Here is a 21,708-nt window from a genome sequence, read left to right on the forward strand (position 1 = left end):
GGCAGCTCCAAGGTCACGTGTGCACTGCAGCTCAGCCTTGTCAGTCCAGCTCCATGCCCTCTCCTCCTTCTCCCCTCCTCCAGGAGGCCTTCCTGGGAAGTGACCTGCCGTTCCATCATTTCGGCATTAATCACTGTCTGCCATTTTTTTTTTTTAAAGATTTTATTTATTTATTTGACAGACAGAGATCACAAGTAGACAGAGAGGCAGGCAGAGAGAGAGAGGGAAGCAGGCTCCCTGCTGAGCAAGGAGCCCAATGCGGAACTCGATCCCAGGACCCTGAGATCATGACCTGAGCCGAAGGCAGCGGCTTAACCCACTGAGCCACCCAGGCGCCCACTGTCTGCCATTTTTATCATGATTCCTGCATATGTCCTATTTCCTTTCCTCGGCTGTTGTCTTCTTGAGAAAGGATCCATGTGTGTTTCATGCCTGTATGCCCTGTTCCTAGGACAGGGCTTGGTATTAAGTAGGTCTGTAATGAATATTTGTTGAATAAAATAAAATGATGATGGTGGGGAGTGGCAGGACATGGTGGTGGATGTTGGTAGTAAATGCTGATTTATCACAAAGGTGGGTGGTGGAGGGTAGATGGCGAGAAGCACTGGTGAGTAGCAGTAACTTGTAGTCGGTGGTGGGAGGTGATGGGCAGAGGACCAGGGCCAATGGTGATGGATGCTACACGGTGGTAGGTGGCAAAGGGGGCTATGGCAAGAGATGGTGGCAAAAGGTGCCGGCGGGTGAGTTTCAGTGATGGTGGATGTCCTGGGCCATGAGCAACTTCTGCTTGTGCTCAGCCCTCTGCTGCTTCAGGGGTCTCTGCCACACCCTTGTCATCATAGCTCATTCCTTTGCAGACTCCATCGGGGGCCCCTTCCCTGTCACCTCTCACCGACGCCACCACAAGCAGGAGCACTGTGCTCCGGGACCACCTGGCGGGGGGCTCCCAGCCACACCACTGCTCTTCCACCCGCACACCAAGGGCTCCCAGATCCTCATGGACCTCAGCCACAAGGCCGTCAAGAGGCAGGCCAGCTTTTGCAATGCCATCACCTTCAGCAACCGCCCGGTTCTCATCTACGAGCAAGTCAGGCTGAAGGTGGGGCTTCCCTCCCTGCTCTCTGCGCATCCCGGGGACCAGCGATGCCTCCCGCTCCCGCTGCACTCCGCCTTTCTCATCCTCTGTGCTGCCACTTGCGCTCTTCCTCACTTTCCTCGTGCTGGACCCTCTTACTCCTCCTTTCTCAACCTTCCCAGAGGGACGTGGCCTCAACTCCCAGAGAGGGAGTGGGGGAGGGGTGTGGCCGTGGGGACCTCCATGAGCTGTCACCAGCCTGTGGGAAGGTTCCCAGAGGAGAGAGAGGAGGCCAGCAGGGCAGCATGAAACCCCCACCCAGGGGAGTCCGCCTCAAGTGATCCACTGGGAAGGACCCATTCCCTCCCCGTTGGGCCCTGGTGGGTGCGGGAGAGGCTGGGCCGGGCAGGGGCTGCCCTCTGAGGGTCTCTTTTCCCATCCAGATCACCAAGAAGCAGTGCTGCTGGAGCGGGGCGCTGCGGCTGGGCTTCACGAGCAAGGACCCGTCCCGCATCCACCCTGACTCGCTGCCCAAGTACGCCTGCCCCGACCTGGTGTCCCAGAGCGGCTTCTGGGCCAAGGCGCTGCCCGAGGAGTTTGCCAACGAGGGCAACATCATCGCTTTCTGGGTGGACAAGAAGGGCCGCGTATTCTACCGCATCAACGACTCAGCTGCCATGCTCTTCTTCAACGGGGTCCGCACAGCCGACCCGCTCTGGGCCCTGGTGGACGTCTACGGCCTCACGCGGGGCGTCCAGCTGCTCGGTGAGTGCCCGCTCCCCGTGCCCCCGAGGTGCTGGGGTGTGACGCTGCTCGGGTTCATCTGGCTTGCGGACCTCTCCTCCACTGGCAGGGCCCCAGGGCCACGTGGGCACGGGGACAGCTCAGGGAGCCTTCCTGTGTCCTGCAGAGCTCACCCATCCTTCCTGCCCACAGCTGGGGCAAGGGGCTCTGGGGTGGGATTCCTGCCCTCCAAGGCCCCTCAGGTTGTGCCTTTGAGCAGCATATAACCCTCATCAGAAACCAGCCTCAAAGACCCTCCACCTCCAGAAAGTCATGAATATTAATCATCGACCCCACAGCTGAGCTAGGACTCGCTGTGGGCCAAGCACTTCATTGTTGCTGTGCTCGTAGTGATGCTGGGAGGCAGACTCTCTTAGTGTGGCCTGAGGAGACGAGGCCCAAGCTCAGGGAGGTTGAGTCATTGGCTGGAGGTGCTGCAGCTGAGCGGGGCAGCCAGCACTCAGTTCCAAGTGAGCCCCTGGCCTCTGGGCTGTGCAGTCCTCCAGGAGGCCCAACACCGTCCCAGTGCTTCTTGCAGGGATGGGAGTGAATGGGGTAAGCAGGGAGAGCAGAGGGCACTGGGGTGCCTAAGACTTTTCTGGCAGCTCCTGGGTGCCCAGGGTCAGTAGGGCCTCCATACTGGCGGCAGCAATCAGGCAAGGAGGAGCAGCAGAAGGCGCCTGGGGTGCTAAGGAACCAGGCTTCCTGGCGAGGGCACCCGTTACCCCAAAGTTCCGGGGCTGGAAGGGGCCTTGGAGAGTTTCAGGCTTCCTAGGGTCCCACGCTGAGCTGGTGGCTGAGTTGGGACTAGAATCCAGGTCACCTGACTTCTGGTCTAGGATTGCTCTCAGCTTGCTCCCTTGTGCACATGGTGACTCTGAACATACATCAGCTCACAGGCAAAACGGCTGTGTCTCCAGGCCGAGCCGGCAGAAGCCTCAGCTTTCCCATCTATGAAATGGGTTTGTGGGACAATGAAGGGAAATTCAAGAGGCTATAAGTAAAGCGCCCAGCACAGTCAGTGCCCGGCCTGTGCTTGCTCGTCCCAGCTCCCACCCCTGCCTCCATCTCTCTGCAGACAAAAACGCCATGGATGCAATGGAAAACCTTTTTTTTATTCTTTCCCTTTTTGTTCCTTTCTGGCTTCAGAGCCAAGGAACAGTGAAGCTCTTTTCAAAACACCTTCATTTGAGTAAAAAAGACAGTGAAAGTAAAAACAAATGAGTAATTGTCAGAAGCATTTCTGTTGACTTCCAAACATCAGGAGTCTGTTTTTATTAATTAATAGTTTGGGTACTTTCTGTTTTTCAACTCCATAAAAGTACACATTCACGTGGATAAGTTAAAAGCCTGAAAGCAAGCCCTTCCAGGTCCTAGTAAGTGAAGAAGGAGCCCAGGCTGCCTGACAATGAGCTGCTCTCCTCTCGCTCCGTGCAGTGGGTGCTCCTGCTGGAGGCGGAAAGAGTATTGGTTCTGCCCCAGGTGGGCTCCGGGCCTCACCCTGTACTAGCTGCAGGGCCTCAGTTTCCTTATCTGTGAAATAGGGGTAGGTAATAGTAAATAGTTTTCAGGATTCTTTTGGAGGCTTAAAGAGCCGAGTTACAGGAAGCAGTTGACACACTGGAGGTAGGCACTGACCGTCAGTCTTCCCCATCCATCCTGGGGAGGGCGAAGCTTAACCCAAGTTCAAGTGAACACCCTCGGCTGCTCTCATGTCCTTAGGGCCTCACACTTCCAGGCAGTGGACTTCTGGAGCCTGAGTTTGTGCTCTAGCCTGGACACTTCTGTCTGAGTCTCAGGCTTCTCATCTGTGAAGAGGTTGTGAATACTATGACTTAGCCCTTGGGTGGGGCAGGGGTGGGGGGTACGTGTGGGAGACAGAAGTGTCTCAGCTCTAAAAAAAAGTTATAGTCTTGTTGGGACAGGGGTAAAGGCAGTAGGGGCAGCATTCTTGCTTTCCCCTTTCCTAGCAAAGAATGCATTTTCGTACAGTCCCCAGAAATCAAAAATCCCACTCTGGCATTAAGGCCTGGCTCAAGAGCCACCTCCTCCCTGAAGCCTTCCAGAGTGAGGTCTCTTCTCTGTTTCTTGAATCCCACCACATGGTGCCTGGGATTCTCTCAGCACTGAGGCATCGGCTGAGCTTTCTGGCCCATCCATAGGTCTTACCCAAGATGGGGAAGGCTTTCAGGGTGAAACCATGTCTTACCACGCTGGATTTCTCTCCAGAGTAGAACCTTGTGTCTGGTGTGTGGAAGACACCAAGGGTTATTTGGGGGCTCAGTAGGGGAGTGTGGTGGGGAGGGCAGGTAGCTTGTTAGATGAAGGAAAGTGGTGGGGAGTGAGGTAGACCCAGCCTCGCTCACAGATAGCCCAGCCTCACTGGGAAATCAGAGAGAAAAACAAGCGCTCCAGACACCATCAGGGCATAACCCACGAGAAGACAGTAAATTGTTTAGAGCTGTGGTCATAGGATCCTTTCCATCTGTTGAGATGGTTTCGATCCAGCTATCTCATTTAACCTCAGCAGCTGGCCCTGGACAGAGTGTTTTTTCATTCCCATTTGTCAGGGAGAAAATTAAGACCCATGGAATGCTTGGATTACCTTTGTAGGAATGTGGTGGGGCTGGGATTTGAACTGAGTGTTTTGATGCGAAAAGCAGTACCTTCCCCAGTAAACCTCCAGCAGGTTAGGTATGGAGGGAGGCAGTAAGTCAGAGGAGGCTGAGGTCAGTGAGGGAGGATGGAGTCCAGGAAGGCTTCTTGGAGAAGGGGGCTTAGGCGGGGTCCAGAAGGTCCAGGAAGGGGTAGGAAGGGGATGGTGAAGGGGACATGCTAGGTGAGATGGGTCTTCCAAACCTCTGGGGCCTAGAAAGTGACCTGGAGAGTGATCTGATGGTCCCCACCTTGGGACACAGCCCAGGCAGTCTCCCCGGGCCTGGCCCTATTACCCCTTTTAGGCTCTAAATGGGTTTTCAGGAAGTTTTTTCAGTTGCACCTGGATCTCCCAGCAGGCTCCCCTGTACCTGGATCTCCCAGCAGGCTCCTCTGGGCACATTGGGTAAGCCTGAGGTCCCAGCAGATTCCTGTCTGAGCTGTAAATCACAGTAATCCCTGGGCATTTTCAAACGCTGATGTTGGTCCCTGAATTCAATTAGCAGATTAAAATATCTCTTTGTTTTGTTCTTCCTAAACTCATATATTTTGGTGTAAAAACAAAAGAGATCCAAGATCTCTTCGGAGGTTGGCACGCTGCTCTATACCCTCATCGGTGGCCTCCCCTCTGGGGTCCGCCTGCTGCCCTATATAGTCCGGGGGTCAGTCTCCTATCCCGGCCTCCTCACTGCCTACCCACCCCCCAACTCCCCACGGCTGGCCCGGATCCCTCCAGTGTCTCTGGCTTTCCCTGCGCTCCCTCCTCAGCCAGTTTTGAGTTTCTCCATCTCCTGAGAGGTTGCTCTCTGCCTTGGCAGCTCTGAAGACAGGCTTTTTTTCCTGAGGTGATTGCCCACCAAACCAGTGTCTCATCTTTAGGGACTTCCTGCTAGGCCTGCCTCCTCCATTCCTGTCTGTCTGTGGGACCTATGGCCCAAACTCTCCAAACCCTACCTGGCCCATACCTGCTCTTCAGATCAGAGATATCTTGGGGCCCCTGGCACCCAGCATATCTGCAAATCAGGCCATGGACAGATGGGTTGTCTCCCCTGACAGAGTGCAGACAGGGGCTGGGGTCTGTCCCTCAGTGACCATTCCAGGCGGGCATGCCATCCCACCCCCCCACTGCCCGAACTGAAGCTAGGCCCACCGGTGCCCCCACCACGGCCTTTGCAGGCCTGCCTCATGCCTTCCAGGCTCCCAACATGCTGGAGTTCAGGAGATCACCTCTGGCCTCGGGGTGCCCTGGCCCAAGCCTGGGCTGGGATTTCCAAGAATAACAGCTTCTTACCTCCAGAAAGAGGGACCTGCCAGCAAGCAAATAAACACAAGTTTTATGGGGTGATTAATACTTAGAGAGATAAGCTCCTATACCAGTTTTTCAAGGTCTCTCTGCTCTTCTCAGAAATGTGTCAGGACCCACAGAGCTGGTGAACCCAGACTTCAAGTATAGGGTCTTCTGATACCCTGTGGGCCCCTTACAGCCTATGTACTGGGCAGAGTGGGGAGGGGAGGGGAGACACAAGAGTTGAAAACCCAGCCCCTCTCCGTGAAGAGTGTTTAGTTTAGGGGCCATCATCTAACTGCTCTGAGGTGACCTAAATCCAGTTCTTCAGGGAAATGTGACTGAAGAGTAAAACTGTGTGGCAGGGGTGGTACAGGTGGGGAGTAATCCAGGACTTTCTGTAGGAGATGAGTTTCGAGTCAGGAACCACATAAGGTAAAACAAAGGGCCTGGTTGGGGAGGAACAGCCAGACAGGAGGGGTGTGCTTAGGCTCAGAGGTGGGGAATTAGCCATCGGGGAACAGAACCTTCGGGGGAGGGAGCGAAGCGAAGAGGTAATTTGTGGAGAAGGGGGTATGCGCGTGCGTCAAAGGAGAGAGAGCCGTGCAAGCAGAAAATTTTGTGGCTTCCATGCTGTCAAGTCTTTCAAAAGGAGGATCTGTGGCCCAGAGATGGGAGAGGGCCTGCCCAAATTCTCCCAACCAGTCAGAAGCCAGGCTGGGCCTGGAATTCCTATCTTCCAGGCTGATCTGGGCGTAAGGTCAATGTGAGAAGTTATCACCATGTCCGAACAGTAGTGGCTGAGCTCAGGAGGGCATTAGGGGGCTCCTGAGGTGGGGTCCCAAGAGCTCATGGTGTTCTGCTTCAGCCCGGCCCAGGCAGAGGCTCCTAGGTCCTGGTAACACCTGCCTACTGAGGATGGAGACGTACAGAGACGCTCGGGCAGGGGGGCTTTCGGACAGGCAGACTGCTCTTGGGCTGGTCTGTGGGTTGGCGAGCCAGCCTGGCTTTCTTGCCTGCAGCGAGAGGCTGGGCCCTCTCTGGAGATATGGCCCTGGGTTAGGTCTCCCATTCAGGGTGCGCGTCAGCTGGGCGGCACAAAGAGTGTGACCGTACTGGGCAGCAGAGGACCACACTGCCATCTGGGGCTTCTGCTCCCTGGACTAAACCAATATTTACCTTCAGCTGTGGCTGCCAAGGGCTGAGAGGCAAATATTAGTTTAAGGAAGCCGAGCGAAACTCGGGATGCGGGAAAGAGTGGAGGATGCTGATGGCGATTTCTTCCTCTTTGCTAGTTTTCACTTCTTCTTGATTAAAACGAAGTTTTATTGTTCCTCCTGCTTCAGGGACTTTTCCTGCCACTTCTCTCTGCTCACGCTCAATTCTGCTGATCATATCAGGGCTCATCACCAAGCCCTCCCCTCCACCAGGAAGCCCTGATCTCCCCTGTTCCTACGACCCTTCCTGCGCCTGACCACCTGAGGCACGTGGAGGTCTCGGTGGTACCAGCAGTTCTGCATCATGTACTGTCCTGCTCTTTAAGAAGACGTCGTAAGCCCTTCAGATGTTTTGTAAGGAATGTTATTATTGTGCCCATTTTGCACATATGGCAACAGAGGCTCAGAGAGGTCTGATAACTTGCCCAGGGTCACACAGTTCAGGAGAACTGGGCCTTGGGCCCAGGAAGGTGGGCTGTATTACTTCCTAGCTTCTCTAAATGTGAGTCCCCCTGGTCCCCCTGCTAAGTCTGGGTATCTCCCAGGGGTGGGGAGTTGGCCATCCTCCATCTTCCAGGGTGGAACTCATGAGAGCTCAGGATGTCAGGGATTGGCAGCACATGTTGGGCATGGATAGGCTCCCAGAGCCCTAGCAGTGTTGGCTGGAGAAGTTGGGGGGTGCCCAGCACCCCGATTCAGCGGTGAGTCTGTCTGCCTCACAGTTCCCTGAAGGCTCCTGAGGGCTTCATCTGGTTCTTTTGTTAACAGTGCACTCTGGTTTTTTGGTTTTTTGTTTGTTTTAAACCAGAATGAATATATGAAAAGTGCGATCTTATATGATTGGCAATATTAGACTATTTCTAATACCCAGAAATGGCAGTTTCAGATTTTCTACCTTTTTGGCTCAAGATACAGTTTTGAGGAGGTTTGGAGAGACCAGGGGGTCCCAGGGTGGAGGGGTGTGTAGCAGAGAAGCTGGGGCCTTGCAGGACTGGAGACAAAGCCCACATTTCAGAAGCGAGAGAGCTGACTGAGCCAAGACTTGACATGGCCACTCACTAGCTGTGAGCAAGCCTTCCAGCCTCTCTGCGGCCCAACCGCCCCGTCTGCTGTTTGGATATAATTAGACACGTGCCATTTACCTCTCGGAGAGTCTGTGAGGCTTACGGATATGTAAGAGTGTTTACGCAAATGGCAACGGCTATTTGTAGGTTAGAAAGGGATACTTAACTTAAAAATCCCACCAAATAGACAATTCGCAAACCAATCCTCTCCTTAGAGGGGGAAGCCTTGAAACCAAGTCCCTGTATGTGGGTGAAATTCAAACCATGCTCTCTAAGTTGTTTCTTGGAACAAGATCTATGGTTCTCCAGCTGAGTTCCTTGGGACACTGGTGTTCCAGAGGCATCTTTGAGGCAGCTGAGTTGGCAGGGCTCTGTGACCTCCTCTTAGACTTGAACCAGAGCTTTTGGTTCTGTTGGACAAAATGATTTCACTGCTTTAAAAAAAAAAAAAAAAAGTTTGAGAACCACTAAACCGGATGAGTCAGAATCTATACGTCTAAGATCCTCTGTCTTGAAGATTCCATGAATCTTAGAGTCTGTGACTCCAAGTGTTTCTGGGACATTCTACCCTTCCTTCCATGAACCTCACAAAGTATTTGTTTCTCCTAGCTTTCCTGCGGTTGGGTGTATATGGAGAGGGTGGAGGCAGGTGTGGGTTTCAGGGCGCTGCCCAGAGGGGTGGAAAAATCCCTTACCCGTCCAAGCCATGTCCCCACCCTTGGGGCTCCTTCCCTTGCCCCGTGCTGGGTGCTGACCAGCAGGAGGATGTTTATGAAGACAGTAAATAGGCCAGCAGCGCCTTCCAAACAGGGGCCGGCAGATGCCCGCCCACCAGCCAGTCTGCTGCCTCTGGCCAACCCCTGGTTAAAGATGAGCCAGGGCTGGGGAGGTGAGAATCTAAACAAATAAGACTCTGGGGCTGATGGGTGGCCCTGCTTTGAAGGAGCCCCTTGCCTGGCCCTGAGGGCCCTGGCACCAGTGCCCTGGCCCTATCTTGGTTGCCCTGCACTGCTGGCAGCATGTGGGTCCAGTGGGTCCCTTGCCAGAGCTGGCCCTGGTGCCCTCAGTCTGACCCCTCCTCTCCTCCTCTCCCTTCCTTTCTCCCCACTGGCCTCAGATTGTTCTCCAGGCGTTTGCTAGCGCCGTTTTCCCACCGAGCGCCTCTTGCTTCTGTCCATCAGTCCAAACTCTCTTGTCCTTCAGGGCCCAGGACAAATCTTGTTTCTTCCAAGAGGCTGTCTCTGACTCACTGTGAAATGGGAAGGGCACCTCAGCCTCGGTTGGAGAGCATTATCCTAAAAGGGGTATTTATCCTAAAGAAGAGAAGGCTCAGGGGGAGCCAAGGAGCAGATGGGGGACACTTCTGGATCCGTGCAAGGACAGCTTTCCTAACAGCTGTAGTTGTTCAGAGAGGGGGGACAGATAGCCTTGGGATGTGGTGAGCTGCTTGTCCCTGGGAGCATTCTAGGCAAGGCTGGGTGAGAGCTTGGCAGAGAGACATGGATTTCCTCTGGAGACACTAAGAATTTTGTAAGGAAATTATATTCAAATATTTTCACGCCTCCAAGCTTTGATCCTCCCACATCCGACTGGCTCCTTGGGGCCCAGGTGCTGGCTTCTCTTCTCTTTACTACTGCCTAGGCCTGGGCACACAGCAGGTCAGTGAGTGGGTGACCTGAGTGCCACCTGGAGGGGAGGAAACCCTGGCCCTGGCTTCACTGGCCTTGTGGGTCCTGGTTATTTCCGCCCTGGTGCAAAGGATCGCCACTCCCCCTCCTGCCCTGCCAGGCGCCAGATTCTGCAGGAGCTGAAGACTGACAAATTCCTGCCTGCAAGATGAAAGCCGGGACACCGAGAGGGTTGCCAGCCGAGCAGCATCTCTTGTGGCCTCGCGCGGCTCCCTGCTCTGGGCCCTGACATAAACACCTCCAAGGTGGGCAGCCATGTGTCCCCGGCCCGGGGAGTAGAACTTGTTGCTTCCGAATGGGCCAGCCCATCTTTGGGGTGACAGGTTGCCCTCTGCCCTGTCTCCAAGTGGGGACCCTGGGCTAAGCCTGGCCCCAGGGCACTCTCCCGTGGCTTTGGGGACCCAGCCCCTTCCCTGGCTTTCAGTCAGCTCTGACCTCCACCGGCCCTTCTGCGGAGGGCGCCCTGCCCGGCTGCTCCGTCTCCAGTGTCATCTATTTCAGGCACAGCTGGGCACACCGAGGGGATGCTTATTTTGGAGATGGCCAGCAGCCTGTAGCTGCTTCCGACCCCGAGGGGCAGCCTGGCTGGGAGAGAAGACAGACTTGGGCTGGGCACTGGCTCCAGGGATTCCATTTTTAGCTGTTTCCCAGCATCTCCTGTACCTTTCCGCCTGACTCCTCCAAGATTTCAAGCAAGGCTGAAAGGGTCATTTTCCTGCCCCTCCTCCTCCTCTCTCCCCACCCCCTGCTGTTTCTCCTGCCTTCTCTTCTTTCCTCTCTCATCTCCGCTTCGTAGCTTCTCCTTCCTGGTCCTCAGTCAAGGATGCCATTCATGACCCATGTGAAGTCCTACAGTCCGGTGCAGAGTGCTCGTTGCGTGCTGCGGGGGAACCTGACTGTGGTTGGCAGACGACCTGAGTAGGCACTGGTACCTGAAGTTGTCAAGTACCTCGGTCTCAGGGGCTGCCCGCCCTACCTCTGACTCCCATGTCATCATCGCAATGCAGTTGTGATTCCCCCCGTTCTCTAGCTGAGCGACCTGGGGCTGGGAGGCACAGTGACTCAAGTGCTGGCTTGGACATTTCAACCCAGGCCTGGATCACCCCAGAGCCCATGCACTCTCTTCGGAGCCCTGGGCCGGGTAAACCATAACAGTGGCTCCTACTTACCTTGTGACTACAAGGTGCCCTCAAGGTGACCTGCTAGGTGCCCTCTGTAGCTTACTGCATTTGGACTTCACTGCATCCCTGCTGAGCGGGGTGTTAGAGTACAGATATGATACACCTCGGTGAATGCCGACTTCACGGCTGAAGAAGAGAGGCCCAGAGAGGTTAAGCTATTTATCTAAGGTGCTATGGACAGGAAATGATGCAGCCAGGATTTGAACCTCAGCTGATGACTTCAAAATCCTTACACTTAACTATGCTTCTGTCCTGCCTACCAGTATATGGATTCGGGTTCCTAAAAAACCCCAAATACCCTTAGGTTACGTTATGAGAAGTCTAGCACAAATATCAAGGGAGGTGGTGGCCACACTGTGCCTTGAGCGGGTCAGGGAACATCTGGAGCACTGAGTCTGGTTCTGCTCATTGTCTAAGCCGTGGGAAGGTGTGTGGTGGGTCTGAGTATTTCCTGAGGGGAGTGTTTTCTCCACGGGGCTACCCCAGAGGTAGTACTGGCACAGAGGGACACTGGAGCTGAGATGTTAAGTAAATCTATCCAAGATATCCTTGGATACAGGGAGCTAGATTTCAGTCTAAGAGAAGGAACTGCTTTCTTAGAGGAGCTCATCAGTGGCTCGGGTTGCCTGAGAAGCCCAGTAGTAGCCATGTTTAAGTACAGAAGGACCCCTGAAGGGGCAGAGCTTGGGGAGCACACATCCAGCCCCATTCAGAAGCCTGTGCTGATGGTCTGCCCAGCTCCATGGGCCCTGGACCGAGTGTCCTGAGTGCATGGGGTGGGGTGAGGTGGGGAGGGGAGTGTAGGGATACATGTGTGTGTGAGGCCTGTGACAGCCTCCTTCCTATAGGCTCTGGCTGGCATCTCTGAGCCTTTTGTTTTCTTGTCACTCTGCTGTCCCTGTCCCTTCCTCTCCATCTCCAACCCTGGAGTTGTCTAGGGCCAGTGCCCACAATGCCTAAGGTATGGGGAGCAGGGGCTGTTCTCCGGGGCCCCCAGTCAGCCTACAGCCTGTCCCAGGTCCCCACAACCGTCTCTCAGGCCTCCCCCTCCTATTTGGGCCACCTTGCCTCTGCCTCTCTGCAGCCCCCAGCCTCTCTGCACCATCGCTGTCACAGAGTCAATTCCCTGGAATAATCGCATTTTCCGGTTGGCTCCCTCCTTCTTGCCAAGCACGATGCTGGGAATCCCAACCAGCCAGGCCCCAAGAGGCTTCTCCAGGCAGGCGGCGGTGGGGGACCAGGGAAGGGGTGGGGGCAGTGGTTGGCCAGAACCCTCTCTTGCCGCGGCCCAAACAACACTGTTCCTGAAAGGTGCAGGGGGAGAACAAAAACAAGGAGGCTTTAGAGACGGTCTCTAGATTTAGCTGGAGCTGAATTCTGGCCTTAGCCGCCCAGGTTAGTCCAGTCCTCCAAGATTTGCTTTCACATCCAGCACCCCAGCCATCCTTATCCAGGTCCTGGAGAGAAAGCACAGATCCTCCCTTGGGGAGGCTCAGAGAAAAGGCTCCCGGGGAGGGATTGGCCCGTGATGTGGTCTACAGTGGCACTAGCCAAATCTGAGGACTATGACTCCCACAGAGGGGGTGCAGGTTCAATAAAGAAGGAGGGCCTGAAATCAAAGAATGTGATGTGGGGAGTTGGACAGACCTTGCTTCAATCTCGGATCTGTCTCTTGATGGCTGTCACGTCACATCTCTGAGCTTTATCTCCATAATGGGAACACTTCCTTGGGATGTTTTAAGGATGAAATGCAGGGGTAATTTATCATGCATGATGACTTTTATTATAAATGATAGGACTCCATAAAGTAGGACATAACAGAGCCATTAAAAAAATATGGTGTTGGAAACATGGTTTTGGCATGAAAAGGTGTTCAGGACATAGTGGAAAAGCTAGTTTTGAAAAGGAAATCTGTATAGCAGGGTTCTTAGCCTGGAGTCCATGCCCATGGATGGCTTTATGGGATTCACAGATGTCCTGAAGTTATCCACAGAATGTAGGAAGAATATGTGTTCTTCTGAGGACACAGGTCAAAGTTATCACATTTTCAAAGGGATTTGTTACCCATAAAAGGTTAAAAACTACTGGAGTTTATATAGCATGGTTTGATTTTTGTATTAGAAAAAGTAACTGAGGAATATAATGGGGAAAAAAGCTGGAAGGTCCTCACCCAAATATTAAAGAGTATTTTTTCCCAGATGGTAGGCTGAGAGGTGATTATTTTTTCTTTTTGCTCATCTGCCTTTTCTACAAAATAGTCTACCTTGCTTGTACGATTAAAAAGGGAAAGAGGTTGATTTCTAGTTAAGTCACTTTCAAAAGGAAATCCGGGATAAATTTACTAAGTACTCGCAGCCTCAGTGTCCTTCTGCGCAATGATAACTCAAGAGGTAATTGTTAGGGTAAGATGAGACAATTTATGCAAAGAGGCTTTCTGGGGAAGGGGGTAGGATGTCCGCAGTGCATTCAACAAATATTTACTGCTGTCTAGCCGCAGGGGATCAAAAGGGAGTTAAGTTCATTAAAAAACAAACAAACAAACAAAAAAAACAAAAACTTTTATAGGCGTGGCATGTAGAAGGAATGTTTTTTAATTTGGTGCTCCTCCTTCCAGCTTCCATCCTTTACTTAAAGTTAGAGGTTCTGCGTGACTTTGTTTCCCAGACCAGCGGCTGAGCCTCCGTCCCAAGCCTCTCCCATGCTGTTCACAGTGCCGTGGGTATTTCACGGTGCAGACTGGAAAGGCTGGCGGCAGGAAGCGCGCAGGTGACGGGGTGGGGGAGGAGGGGACTGCTGGGCCCGCGTGACAGTCGCCCTGTCTCTCCCCCTCCCGGGCCGCAGACAGCGAGTTGGTGCTTCCGGACTGCCTGAGGCCGCGCTCCTTCACTGCCCTGAGGCGGCCGTCCCTGCGGCGCGACGCCGACGAGGCGCGCCTCTCTGTGAGCCTGTGCGACCTCAACGTGCCGGGCGCCGAGGGCGACGAGGCCGCGCCGGCCGCCGGCTGCCCCATCCCGCAGAACTCGCTCAACTCGCAGCACAGCCGCGCGCTGCCCGCGCAGCTCGACGGCGACCTGCGCTTCCACGCGCTGCGCGCCGGGGCGCACGTGCGGATCCTGGACGAGCAGACCGTGGCGCGCCTGGAGCACGGGCGCGACGAGCGCGCACTCGTCTTCACCAGCAGGCCCGTGCGCGTGGCCGAAACCATCTTCATCAAGGTCACGCGCTCGGGCGGCGCGCGGCCCGGAGCGCTCTCCTTCGGCGTCACCACGTGCGACCCCGGCACGCTGCGGCCCGCGGACCTGCCCTTCAGCCCCGAGGCCCTGGCGGACCGCAAGGAATTCTGGGCCGTGTGCCGCGTGCCCGGGCCCGTGCACAGCGGCGACATCCTGGGCCTGGTGGTCAACGCCGACGGCGAGCTGCACCTCAGCCATAACGGCGCCGCGGCGGGCATGCAGCTGTGCGTGGACGCCACGCAGCCGCTCTGGATGCTCTTCGGCCTGCACGGAGCCGTCACGCAGATCCGCATCCTCGGTGAGTGCCTCCCCCGAGGGCCCCTCCGACAGCACCAGCGACCGTCCGCTTTCCTGGAGGACAGGGCCTATCCCGGGAAGGAGAAGGGGGAGAACCCACCGCGCCCCGCTGCCTCGCGCTGTCTTGCCACCAAGTCACAGGCACCGAAATGAGTTCTGGGCCGGACTCCATCCGCTGGACCTTGTCCTTCAGTCTCACCAGCCGCATCTTGGGGGCGGGCAGAAAAGTGTGGATCCCTGAGTTTCACTCCCAGAATCTGATTAAGCCATGTCCCCACAGGTACATAAACAACTCACTGGCCACTTAAAAATGAGAAAAAAGGTTTCCACCAGCAATTAACGTTCTGAGGCTCAGTTTCCATTTCTCCAAAATGGGAATTAAAGCCTCTGCCTCATAAGGGCGGCAGCATGTCTAGATAGGAAAGAGTTTGGTATGTCGGAAGCCAGGTGTTTGTGCCTTGTGGTGCCTGGGTTGGGAGCCTGTGGGGAATCCGAGCAGAGGGCCTTGGAGGAAATGGGGTTGCAGAGGTCTGGGCCATTATTTCCTGGGTTTGAATGAACAGAGTTTGAATGGACTGGTGGATGTGGACTTGTGAAAGTTGTTTCTCGTAGAGTTTTGTGAGGAAAAAGTTGGGGATTCTTTACTGAAGAACTTCTCAGAGCCTTTAGTATGCAGTGTGAATCTTTAATGAGGTGGGCGGTGGTGGTTATCAAGTACAGCTTTTTTTTTCTTTTAAGATTTTATGTATTTGAGAGTGAGAGAGGGAACACAGGCAGGGGGAGTGGGTGAGGGAGAAGCAGGCTCCCCACTGAGCAGGGAGCCCAACGCAGGGCTCTATCCCAGGACCCCCGGTATCATGACCCGCGCTGAAGGCAGATGCCCAACAGCTGAGCCACCCAGGTGCCCCAATGTACAGCTTTTTCTTTTTTTTTTTTTTTTTTTAAAGATTTTTTATTTATTTATTAGACAGACAGAGATCACAAGTAGGCAGAGAGGCAGGCAGAGAGAGAGGAGGAAGCAGGCTTCTGGCTGAGCAGAGAGCCCGATGCGGGGCTCGATCCCAGGATCCTGGGATCATGACCTGAGCTGAAGGCAGAGGCTTTAACCCACTGAGCCACCCAGGCGCCCCTGTACAGCTTTTTCTAAACTAATTTAACCAGAAATCTTTTTTTTCCCATAAAGCATCTCCAGGGACCTCTGTTTCCCCAGAATGTACAAGTATTCATGCTTTACAAGAGCTGGCCTCCGAACCAGCTGCAGTAGATTGGGCTAGTTCCATTAAATTCATTAGGAGGACCTGGTACAGATTTTTGAATCCCACCTGCAGAGATTTTGATTCTGTAGATGTTGGCTAAGTCCTGGGCATCTTAATTTTTTATTTTTATTTTTATTTTTTTTTAGATTTTAATTTTTAGAGAGCGAGAAAGCAGAGAGGGGGAAAGAGAGAGAGAATCCCAAGTAGGCTCCTGTTGCAGGGCTTGATCTCACGATCTCACGACACTGAGATTATGACCTGAGCTGAAATCAAGAGTCGAAGGCTTAACTGACTGAGCTACCCAGGCACCCCTCTGAATTCTTTAAATAGGTTTGCTTAGGCAAGTTTGGAGACCTCTGGGCTTCATAGCCCCATCCTAGACCTCACCCCAGGAGGCTTTGTAGACAGGGTAAATGTGTGTATGCAAGTGAATGTGTGTTATGCTCTAAGATTGGTATGTCTGTGTATAGGCACACGTGAGTAAATGCATGTGTATTTATGTGTGTAATGCTGTCGTTGGTGATTCTATGTTGGAGTTTGCGAAATCAGATAAAATAAGCGGGGACTTCCTACTCTGGAAAAAGACCAAATGAGGATGGAGTGAACAAAAAAATCCGAAAAGGAATTAAATGAGGCAAGATGCTAAGAAGTTATTACTGATGGAAGATAAATCATGAAGGAATGGAAAGAAATCAGGAAGGAAAGAAGTTGGGGTAAAAATTCAGAATGGGATAAAAAGAAATCAGACTGGGGTGCAGAAAAAATCAGGCTGAGGTAAACAAAATAAAATTACTTGGCTACACTCACTGGGAGACACTGCTCCTCAGATGAAGGGAATTGTATAAGGGGAGGGTACTATCCTGCCTCAGCACCATCTTAGATAAGTAGCTTTCCACTGAGATTCCTGTTTCCCAGAGAGGCTTACTAGACACAGGAGGAGCTCAGAAAAAAAATCAGGACTTAAATGTCCTGAGAGGTAATTGGGCCAAGGTGGGTGTTTAAGAGTAATCATCCAGATACATGCTAAACAGTGTATGCCAAACAGAGTGCACCTGGGCTGTAAGAGAACTGGGCATCTGAGTCAGCAGATTGGTGTTTGGGGATCCTGTGGACTGCAAAGGAAAAACCAGTGAATAGTGTGTGAAGGGTGATTATTTACCGAGGTGTGCTATGCTTCGTGAAAGGCCTAAATGAACTAAGAATGGAAGGATCTTTACTCCAAAATGATCACTAAGTTTCATACTTAATGACAAAATATGAGAAACATTCTCATTAAAGTCAGGAATATGATAGGGGGATGCCTTACAGTGTTGTTCTGAAAATGCTAGCCAGTGCAATAAGGCAAGAAAACTAAGAGGTGTGAATTTCTGAAAGAAGAGGATAGTTAACTTGAAAACTATTAACGCCAGAGAAAACCCATGTGGCTATCTAATGCATATACTTGGAAACAGTGACCATTGACTTAGAACACGTGATGATAAAAGGATCTCAGGGAGCATTTATGTGTAGGGCTGTAAGATCCTTGGGAGAGTTACAGGTGAATACGATTTCCTGCTCTCAGGAAGCTCATCACCTGGGTAAACAAAGCTGCATACCTGGGCAAAGAACAAATAATACCCCAATTTTGTGATAGTTTAGTCCCATGTATGTGGTGTGTGTGCCTGGTCAGTGCTAAATAATGTGGTTTTTGGGGGTAGTCAAAGTTGCCCAGAGGAGGGGGTTTGAGGACAGTCCCAAGGGGCTCCCTGGACAATTAGCTCTTTTGGGGCAAGGGCTCTGTCGGTCTTGTTCTCAGTGTTATGTTTACACAGTGGATGGTACCTGGTAGGTACCTGGTACCTTGTCGAAGGGAGGAGCGGCGGGGGTGAGGGGTAGGGAGAGGAAGAGGGAGGGAAGGAAGGAAGGAGAGAATGTGGCACAGAATGAGCTTGGGAGATGCTGAAGGGCATCTGAAAGGTGCCATTGTAGTTGAGACAGTGGGTGATACCTGGGGGGAAGGGACGGAGGGAGCACGGGGCTTGGACCCAGAGGGTCAGGCTAGGACTGGAAGGGCCATGCCAGGCGGGAAGAGGGGGTCTTTCTTCACTGGCATGGGAAACCTCAAAGGTGAGGGTATGTAGGAAAGGTAGAGGTGGGATTCCAAGCAGGAGGCTCGTTTGGAGACTGCTGATGCAGTAACACCAGAGCATGAAGTGGCCTTCCGGTTTGTGGGTGGGAACTGAGAGCTGGGGCTGGGCAGTGGGCCTCTTTCTGAAATCCTGCCCTGAGCCCGCCCAGTGGCTGGGCTGTGTGGTGGTGCTGTGTCAGCACTTTCTCTCCTGGGACCCTCTAGGAGGGGCAGAGAGTCACGCTTTCTCCCAGTGGGCCCCTCAGTGGCTCATGCGTCCCTCCCTCCCCCTCTGCAGGCTCCACGATCTTGGCAGAGCGGGGCATCCCATCACTCTCCTGCTCCCCTGCCTCCACACCAACCTCGCCCAGCGCCCTGGGCAGCCGCCTTTCCGACCCCTTGCTCAGCACGTGCAGCTCCGGACCGCTGGGGAGCTCTGCGGGCGGTAAGTAGGCTGACCACTGCAGTTCCACGGTACCCCTGGTGGACCCCCACACCCTGAGACCCCCTGGCTGAGGCAGGAGTGTGGCCCCCGTGTCAGAGTTGAGTACTGGATGAGCTAGAGATACGCTTGGCGAACCCTTGTTGGATGGTGATTTCTTTCTTTTTTTTTTCTTTTTAAAGATTTTATTTATTTATTTGAGAGAGAGAGAGTGAGAGAGCATGAGAGGGGAGAAGATCAGAGGGAGAAGCAGACCCCCCATGGAGCTGGGAGCCCGATGTGGGACTTGATCCTGGAACTCCGGGATCATGACCTGACCTGAAGGCAGTCACTTAACCAAGTGAGCCACCCAGGTGCCCGGGTGGTGATTTCTTGGGTGAATCCCACCCTGTCCCTCAGCTGGGCACCTTTCTCCAGAGCACTTTCTAGCACGCTGGGAAGAATAAAAGATAGCTCAGCGGGGGCCTTCCTTAAAAGACTCTGGGCCCCCTCCCTCCCTCCACCCCTCTTCTCCTCTCACTGCCTCATGGGCATCCTGGCCCCTCATCAGGGGCCTCCCAGCGCCCAGGAAGTGGGTTGTCAGGGGAAACAGGCAGATGCTAATCGATGGAGAGACAAGAGACCGGGGGCTCTCTTCCCGTGAACCTGGGGCCAGACTGGACCATGTACCTGCTGACTGGTGTCCCCTTGTCCCCAGGGACAGCCCCCAACTCTCCAGTGAGCCTGCCCGAATCGCCAGTGACCCCAGGCACAGGACAGTGGAGCGATGAGTGCACCATTTGCTATGAGCACGCCGTGGACACGGTCATCTACACGTGTGGCCACATGTGCCTCTGCTATGCCTGTGGCCTGCGCCTCAAAAAGGCCCTGCACGCCTGCTGCCCCATCTGCCGCCGCCCCATCAAGGACATTATCAAGACCTACCGCAGCTCTTAGCCCCATGTGGTGCCCCAGCCTGCACGCCTGCCTCCGCAGGCTTTGGCCCCACTCCAGCCAAGAGGCAAGCCCACAGGGCCCCTTCTCTTCTTCCGCATTTTGGAAACTCTTCCCTTCTTCATTAAACATGGGAAACTGAGGCCCTCAAAGTTTTGCGGAGAAAGGGAGTATCAGGCAGGGAGGTGAGGGGCAGAAACAAATTGCCCAGCAGAGGGGAGGGGAGGAGTCTGCTCTCTTCCTGTCTTTCCTTTCTCTGCACCCACTCTACCCTGCATGCCGAGGGGCTAAACGGGGGTCTCAGCCTCTCCTAATCCTTCCCCATCTGGGGCAGATTTCTAGGAAGTCCTCTAGTCCATGTAAGAATTAGAAAACATGTCCCTTCCTCTGGGCAGATGTGTCCCTGAGCTAGGGCCTTCGGAGTGTGGCCTGGACGTCAGTCTCCATTTGTTCTCTCAGCCAGCTGTCCTTGAGCAGTGTGCAACCTGCTTGACAGCAGCCCCAGGCAGGTAGCCTGAGCTGCTGCCTTACTCTCTGACCTGTACCCACCTTCTTCCTCTCTCCCTTGCCCCTCAGGCCTGACGGCCAGGGTACGGCCGGCAGATACCTCTCAACCTGGGCAGGCTGCAGCCCCCGTGCTATGCCCCTCTCCCACTCACCGAGGATGGGTGGATGGACAGGCCTGGGTCTCTGACCTTGTGCCCTGGCTGAGATGCAGAAGGGCCCTTCCTGGACATAGCCTTTCTGCCCCAGTCATCTCGTCAGATGCTGCCACCCAGGGACAGCTTCTCTGTAGGCTGGAGAGCAGCGTCCGTCTTCTGGAAGGTTCTCTAAGAGTAGATTTGCTTTTGCCCTCTGAGACCTGTCTTCCCGGATCTCAGTGCTGTCCTGGGCCTGGCTGCTACTCAGACTGTAGTATCCCCAGGTGAGGCCAGGACCCTGGAGTGGGGGTGGGGTACCCTGGGGGTAACACCAGCCTTTTTTCTTATTTTTATTTATTTATTTATTTGGTCTGTGGGTTTTTTTTGGGGGGTATGATTGAGTTGCCAATCCCCTGGGGCCCCTAGAAATGCTGCCCTGGTGTGCAGAGTGCCTGGCGAGAAAGGGCTGCAGAGGTAGCTCTCAGAATCTTCTCTAGGCTCCAGCCCCAAGTCCATAGCCATCTCTGCTTGCCATGAATTAGAACTCCATAAAAACAGGCTGAATTGGGAGGACTCCTGTCCAAGTGTGTCTATTTTACAGAGATAAACTGAGCTTCCTTAGTGTCCTAAGGCTGGTGGATCTCCCAGAGTCTCAAAGTGCCCTTCCTCTCTGGGCTGCAGCGGGGTCATCAGAGTTGGCTCAGCTACGTCAGGAGGCCCAGGAGCTCCCCCTTCCACAAGGAGGTACGCAGTTCTGGCAAGGCTGAAGGAGGGGAGCTGAGCTTGGGTCAGGGAATGGGGCTGGGAGGGCCTACTCGCAGTAGGGGTTGGGGAGTCTGTTTTTAGTAAGGCTCTTTACCCTCAGGAAAGATGAGGAGGGAAGGGGCCAGGTCCCGGCCCCTCTGGGTTATTTCTGGTTCTGGGGTGGCATGCCCCCCCCAACCCCTGCTCTTAGACTAGTTGTCCCACCTCTCCAGCTCTACCCAATAGACCGTGGGCTGGCGCCTGCTCCCACACTCTTGGCCTAGTTTCCCCCAGCCTCCCAACCTTCTGCCCCCTCTGATGGCTTTTCATGCCCATCAGAGACCGCTGCTTCTGTGGCTGGCAGAGTGTGGGATTTGGATTCTAGACCTGGCCACTGGGCAGTGGGGTGGTCCTGGCTGAGTCAGAGTCCTCAGCCTCAGCAGGCACCTCTGTAAAATGATTGTTTGGGGAGGAGAGCAGACTTTCTGTGGGACTCTTGGGACTTCTTTGGTGAGGGGCTGCTGTGGGGTGTTGGGTGGGATAGCACTGGGGGGTCAGAACGCCAGCCTGGGCCTTTGACTGCACCTGCCTTGCAGTGGGCCTCCAGGAAGTCATGGTTCCACTGTGGGTCTCCACTTCCCAATCACTGACCCTGGAGACCCCCTCCATGGGAGTCGAGGGTGGGGTGGGCCAGCTGGTGGCCGTGTCCCACCAGGAGTCTCCTCTCAGAGGCAAGGGAAGGTCTTACATGCAGGGGCTGTGTGGCCTGTGGTTTGGGGAGAGGAAGCCATCTGTGTCACTGTCTCTGTTAGTGCTGGGATAGTTGCTGCCTCCTTTGTGAACTTGGGTCGCTGTGATTGTGAATAAAGGTGATTTCGTACCAGCCTGAGGGCTGTGCTGTGCTGTGCTGTGTGGAGGGCTGGGGAGGAGGAACAGGATGGGGTTGGGGAGGAAGGGGAAGGGTCAGGTGTCAACAATCAGGGAAGACTCCCTGGAGTGGGGGACAGGAGGATGATCTGGGGCTTGAACAGCAGGGGCCAGAATGCCAGGTAAGCCTTGTAAGTTGAAAGAGAGAGGCCACTGCCCTTTGGTGCCCTCAGATCCCTG

At 54.1% G+C, this 21,708-nt stretch overlaps 1 protein-coding gene across 2 annotated transcripts in view; it reads left to right on the forward strand.

The window, feature by feature from the left end:
* The window catches only part of NEURL1 (neuralized E3 ubiquitin protein ligase 1), an 80,341-nt gene extending 58,857 nt beyond the window's left edge, over nt 1-21,484 (forward strand). For both annotated transcript variants that reach the window (XM_047701417.1, XM_047701418.1), the window contains exons 2-6: nt 858-1,099; nt 1,519-1,840; nt 13,790-14,479; nt 18,140-18,286; nt 18,981-21,484. In XM_047701417.1, the coding sequence (XP_047557373.1) occupies nt 858-1,099; nt 1,519-1,840; nt 13,790-14,479; nt 18,140-18,286; nt 18,981-19,219 (1,640 nt within the window). In that variant the 3' untranslated portion in view covers nt 19,220-21,484. The remainder of the gene's footprint in view (nt 1-857; nt 1,100-1,518; nt 1,841-13,789; nt 14,480-18,139; nt 18,287-18,980) is intronic.
* Nucleotides 21,485-21,708: the final 224 nt, after the last annotated feature.

This window comes from Lutra lutra, chromosome 14 (genome assembly GCF_902655055.1).
Source record: "Lutra lutra chromosome 14, mLutLut1.2, whole genome shotgun sequence".
Taxonomy (NCBI): Eukaryota; Metazoa; Chordata; class Mammalia; order Carnivora; family Mustelidae; genus Lutra; species Lutra lutra.